Here is a 6648-nt window from a genome sequence, read left to right on the forward strand (position 1 = left end):
TGTCTGATGTTCTATCTTCTAAGTGTTCTACTCTGCTGGTAGTATTCTCATTTGAGTTTTTAAGTTGGTTTATTGCTTCCTGCATTTCTAGGATTTCTGTTTGTTTGTTTTTTATAACCTCTATCTCCCTGTATAGTTGATCTTTTGCTTCTTGGATTTGTTTATGTAATTCATTGTCGAAGTGATCTTTCATTGTCTGATTTTGCTGTCTAATGTCTTCCTTGAGACTTCAGATCATCTGTAGCATGTAAATCCTGAATTATTTATCTGACATTCCATCTGCTGCAGCTATTACCTCTTCTAACGTTGAGTTGACCTGCATTGCTTGTGGTCCTTTCTTTCCTTGTCTGTTCATACTGCTCTCGTGTCCTTCTGCTTGGTGAAACTATTGTGTTATTAAATTTTCCCCCTATATATTTATATTGCTCTTGTATAGTTGCAAAGTCTCCCTTGCAGGGGTGGGCGGCGGCTGTGCTCCTCCTCCAATTAGGGTGATCTATCACACCGGCGGGCCGCTGGGCCCCTTCTCCAGGTCGCATGGTCTGCCTACCTTGCGGGCAACAGCTGGGCCCCTCCTCCAATAGGGGTGATCTCTCTACCACGCTGGCAGGCTGCTGGGCCTATTCTCCAGGTTGCAGGTCTGCCTACCTTGCAGGCACGGGCGGCAGCTGTGCCCCTCCTCCAATTGGGGTGATCTTTCTACTAGGCCGGCGGGCCGCTGGGCCCCTTCTCCGGGACGCGTGATCTGCCTACCTTGCGGGCGGCAGCTGGGCCCTTCCTCCAATTGGGGTGATGTATCTGCCACGCCGGTGGGCCGCTGGGTCTGTTCTCCCTGTCGGTTGCAGGTCTGCCTACCTTGCGGGCAGGGGCGGCGGCTCTGCTCTGCCCCTCCTCCAATTGGGGTGACGTGTCTACCGCGATGGCGGGCTGCTGGGCCTGTTCCGGGTGCGGGCGGTGGCTCTGCTCTCTGGGATTATTTTTAAGGTTATATTGAAACTAATGATTGATTTAAGAGAACTGATGTCTTCCAACACTGAATATTCCAATTCATGAATCTATTTTATTCCTTCATAGACCTTTATTTTTTTAAAGATTTAATTAACATTTAGTAACAATTTGTCCACAGGGCATATATACTTTGCTGTATTTTTTTTCCTTTATATTTTGAGATGCTGTCGTAAATGGTGTCATTCTAAAATATTTTAAATTAGTGATTGCTCAATAAAATGTAATTGCCTTTTGCATATTGACCTTATAAGCCATTACTGAAATTTACTTATTAATTCAAATGGAACAACTGCATATACTTTGTGTCATTTTTAATGTACTACTAATGCAGATGAAAACTATGACAATTCTATTCCTATCTTTTCAATTCTTGTATCTTTTTTTTTTTTTTTGGGTAATGTTTGTTTTCTTGCCTTAGAGTAGTGACTAGAATACCCGATACAGTGTTGATTACAACTGGTGATAATGAGCACCCCATCTCATTTCTGATTTCAGGGAAAAACTTCTACAATTATAGGGTTTTGTACAATGATATTTGTAAATATTTTTTTATGTACCCTTGATTTGTTTTAGTTTATTCTTCTAGGAGTTAAATAAGGATTTTATGTCGGCTCCCTTTGGTAACTCAGCTTATAGAATGGAAGACTGTAGGATCTGATCATGAATATTTATTAATTTTATCATCTACTTTCCCTGCATTTATGGGGATAATCTATAATATGAGTCCTTTATTCTCTTAATGAGATGAGCAACACTTCAGTGATAAAGCAAAACTTACAGTCCTGGAATGAACCCAGCTTTTTGTTTTTCTATATTTCTTCCTTCCTTCCTAACTTCTTTCCTTCCTTCTTTTTATTTTAATGTTATTTCTGGGTTTGATTTTATAATTGTTTACTTTTAAAAATTTGCATCTTTATTTGTGAAGCAAAATGGTCTATAACTTATTTGCCTTTCTTATAATGTCTTTGTCAGATTTTCCTGTCATGATTATGGTAGTTTCATAAAATTAAATACTGTTCTCACTCGCTGCTCACTAGAAAAATCTAACATTAGTTAATTGCAAATACTTGGAGGAATTTACAAGAGAAATTTTGTGCATCAAACGTTTTGTTATTTTTTTGTTTGGGCTTTTAAAAAATAGGTCCTATTATGTAAAAGTAACAGAACATTTATTTTCTGTTTCTTGTGTCAGTTTTGATTGACAGTATTTGGGGGAAATTTTTCCATTTTGTCTGAATTATTAAATTTATAAATATCATGTTCAAATTACCTTAAATTTTTTTTTTCTGATGGAGAATTTGAACATCACAAATGTAGATGATGTACTTTAGTGAATCTCATGTACCCATTACCTAACCCAACAACCTAGCCACCAACATGGGACCAATTGTGCCTATTCTATGTATCTAACTCTTTCTGTACTCCCCTGTGATATTGGAGCAAATCCCAGACATTATATAATTTCAGACAGTAATGTTTTGGTATGCATGTCAAAAGATAAGTATATTTTTCACTTAAATACATTATGCTATCACATTTAAACTATGGTAATAATTCCTTAATTATTTTTAAAAACATAATTCTCAAATTTCCAATTTCCTCATTAATATTCTATTTTAGCATTTTATATACAATCTGTTGGTATGTCTTTTATGGCTCCTCCATTGTTAATTTCTTAGTATATTTAGAGTTTTCATTTATTATTATTTAGAGTTTTATTTTTACATTCCTGATATCAACAATTTATAATTTCTTGTTTAAAAATAACCTTTTCCAAGAATTTATAAATTTTGTTAATATTTCCAAATATCAACTTTTCTTTTTTTTTTTTTTGAATTTTTAATATTTATTTATTTTTTTTAGTTCTTGGCGGACACAACATCTTTGTTTGTATGTGGTGCTGAGGATCGAACCCGGGCCACACGCATGACAGGTGAGCACGCTACCGCTTGCGCCACATCCCCAGTCCCTCAACTTTTCATTTTATTAATTTTTGCTGCTGTTTCTTTGTTATCTTTTAATCACACTCTTTTTCTTATAATTTTCCTTCTTTCTATATTATTTGATCTTAATTTACTCACACTTTAGTTTTATTTTTTATTTTGGGGACTAAAGTCCCCAAATAATTTATTCTCAGCTTTCAGCTTTCCTTCTTTTCTAAGACATGTTTTTGTTGTTGTTGTTTGTTTGTTTTTGTGGTGCTGGGGATTGAACCTAGGGCCTTTTGCATGCAAGGCAGCCCCTCTAATACATTTATTTTAAGTTCTTTAGTGGAATTTTATCTGTCACACATATTAGAATGCTATATTTCTATTATTCCAATTATTTATTTGTAATTTAATTAGAATTAATTAGAATTTAATTGTTTCAATTATTTTCTATATCCATTTTTAAAAATACTTTGATGTATGGGTTATTTACAAATGTATTTTCTAATTTTAAACATTTGAACATTTTTGTTGATTTTTCATAATATATATTTCAAGCTTATTTTTACTGTGAGCAGATTTTTAAACTTTATTATGATTTTATCAGCACATTGTAATTGACAGTATTTGGGTGGAATTTTTCTATTTTGTCTGAATTATTAAATTATTAAAAATAGTGGGGGACATTTTCTTATATACACATAACATTATTTGTTCTGTTTTGTTACCCAGTATTTTCCTTTTCTTTCTAACTTACTTCCCTCTGACACTTTCCCCCTATCCTACTGGTCTTCTATTAATGTTTTAAAATTGATGTGTTATAATTATGTATATAAATGAGATTGATTGTGATATATTCAGACGGACACATACACATAGAACAATTTAGTTGATTTCACCCCAGAGTTCCTCCCTTTTCCCTCTCTGCCTCCCTTCCCCTCTATCATTTTCCTGTACTCTACTTTTTTCCCTTTCTGTGTTAATAAGATCCCCTTTTCTTTATTGAAATATAAGGGAACTTGTCTTATGGTCCAGTAAAAGGACCATTTTAAACTATTTTGCATAACAATAATGGCCATCATGCAGTTTGGGGTTCATATTCTTATCAATGTCAAATCACTCAAGTTTAATTATTTTGTTCTAATATTTTATAGCTTTACTTACATTTTTGTCTGCTTAGTGTATCAGTTATTATTATTTGTATCACACTGAGAAAAGTGTGATACAAATCTTCAAATACAAATTTTGTTAAGTCCACGTACAAACCACAATAGATTTAACATATACCTAATGATAGTGCACTAATTAAAATAATAATTATTATTATTAGGGATATCAGTAAGCAGGTAGATCTCAGGGAAGGAGACTGATCAATTTAGGTGCATGCAGGAATATGGCCTAATGAATCCTACTATTATATATGATTATAATGCACCAATAAAAATAAATTTAAAATATGAAAAGTTAAAAAATATTAAAATACAATCACAAATTTGAGTATTTTATTTTACCTTTAAATTCTATTCGATCTAAATATTATGAAGGTATGGTATTATGTATATATTGACTTACAACTATGCCCTCCTGAGCTACTGATTCTTCCATTATTATGAGATATTCCTCTTTATCTTACTAGTGCTTCCTGCCTTAAAGCCCCCATTTTGTGACATTTGTTTTCTTTTGCTAAGTGTTTTTTTATGCCTTTACTTTCAAACTTCATAAACATATTTAAAAAATTGCTCTTGTAAGCAGCATACGTTTTTTTTTTTTTTGCTAGTTACATTACTATATAAGCTTTATTGAGGCATAATTTATACACAACAAGGTATTTCCATTTTAAGTGTGTATCTCAGTAGGTTTTGACAGATATATATGCCCATGAAAATGTGACAGTGATTAAGATTTAAAAAATTTCCATTTCTCCCAAACTCCTAGGTCACATTTCAATCTGTCTCTCCGCTACTCCAAATGACCACTGACCTGCTCTCACTCCGATTAGTTTACATTTTATAGGGTTTTGTATAAAGAGAATTCTATACTATGTCCTCTTTTGTGATAATTCACTCAGAGTAATGATTTTGAATTTTTTCCCATCATATGCAAATCAGTTATTTGTTCTTTTTAGTGTAGAGTTGTATTCCATTGCATGTATGTATTATAAGTAAATAAGTAAGGACATCTGGGTGTTTCCACTTTGGGACTTATAATGAGAATATGCTATGAACATTCATGTATAAGTCTTTGTGTGAAAATATGTTTTTTATTTGTTGGGTTAATTCCTAGGCATGGATGGTAGGTCCTAGGATGGGATTATGTTTAACTTTGCTAAGAAATTGGTCAGTTCTCTAAATTAGTAGCACGTTCTTACGCTCCCATCAAACAGTTGTGAGAATTCCAGTTGCTCCTGTCCTTATCAATACTTGGCATAATATCTTTTTAATTTTAACCATTGTAATAGGCTCTCTTAAAACAGTGGCAGATATTTAATTTGGTTATATATTTTTTATTTCCCTAATCAGCAATAATGTTGAGTGTCTTTTCATGGGTTTATTTGTGAATATGAGGACAAAAAGGAAAGCAAGCAAATAGTGACATTCAACCAATCCCCAGCTCCCATTCCTGGTACCAGGTCTCAGGTATTCCTTTGGGTGTTCTTCCTCTGAGAATGGCTACTTTGATTCCTGAGGCAGCCTTGCTGTCTGAATCTTCAATTAGCATGGCCTTGTCATCTATATTTTCCAGTGGAATAAAATTATCTGTATTATTTGTATTTTATCTCAAACATAATTAGATAATTAAACACTGATTTTTAAAAAAAATATTCTCCATATTTCTAAGGAAATAATATGACAATATTTCAGGCAAGCATGAAAAATTACAGGATCATTGATAGTCACAAAACTTGCCAACAAATTAAATATTCAAAGCACCTGACAGATGACAATTGATGTGTTAGTTGTGATGCCTCTAGAACATGGACCCTTATGAATAATTCAGGGTGATATTTATTCATGTGTAAAGATTTTCACAATGTATTTAGTCAGAAAAACGGAGTTTCAGAACTACATTTAAGTATATTTTATTATGTATATTTATGTCAATATGTATATATATTTGCATAAGAAAGCTGTTGATAGTTTTCCATTCCTTGACTATTTTTTACTTCTTTTTTTCATTTTGTTTTGTTCTGCTTATTTTTTATTTCTGCATTAAGTCAGCCACTTTTGTTCAATACTAAGCAATTTTTACTGAATATTCTTGATCCAGATGCCCCAATCCTCTGGTCAGACTTCAAATGCTTTCATTTCCTCATGTGCTCCCCACCGGGCATGCTCATTCCTAGGTGTGCACTCCCTACCTTATGGCAACCGGTTGCCAGCAGCTGCAGGTTGACAAGAAACCTGAAGAAAGATATTGTACTCTGTCCTTTTCTGATGGTGGTGGTGGTGGGATCAAACCCATGGCCCCCTTCATGTTAAGTGCATATTCTACCACTGAGCTGTATCCCCCTCATTTATGTCTGTTTCTAATATATTCACAAGATATCTGGATTTCTTATGTCTAAATAAGTAAAACGAGACCTGGCCATATTCAATAGCTCCCCTTCTATTCTGATAGCATCCTCCAAATACAGGTTATGTTTTAAGGATCTTTTTACCCTTGCACAGTTATCTAACACATTGTAACCATTCACTGTATTTGTGAAGCCAGA

The 6648-nt window shown here is 33.7% G+C and overlaps 1 protein-coding gene across 1 annotated transcript in view; it reads right to left on the reverse strand.

Annotated features, from left to right (window-relative positions):
- The window catches only part of LOC107150302 (DPH3 homolog), a 17979-nt gene extending 11581 nt beyond the window's left edge, over positions 1–6398 (reverse strand). Inside the window, exon 1 of the mRNA XM_048812756.1 lies at positions 6357–6398. Coding sequence (XP_048668713.1) covers positions 6357–6398 — 42 coding nt within the window. The remainder of the gene's footprint in view (positions 1–6356) is intronic.
- Positions 6399–6648: the final 250 nt, after the last annotated feature.

The sequence above is a fragment of the Marmota marmota genome, unplaced genomic scaffold, assembly GCF_001458135.2.
Source record: "Marmota marmota marmota unplaced genomic scaffold, marMar, whole genome shotgun sequence".
NCBI classification, from domain to species: domain Eukaryota; kingdom Metazoa; phylum Chordata; class Mammalia; order Rodentia; family Sciuridae; genus Marmota; species Marmota marmota.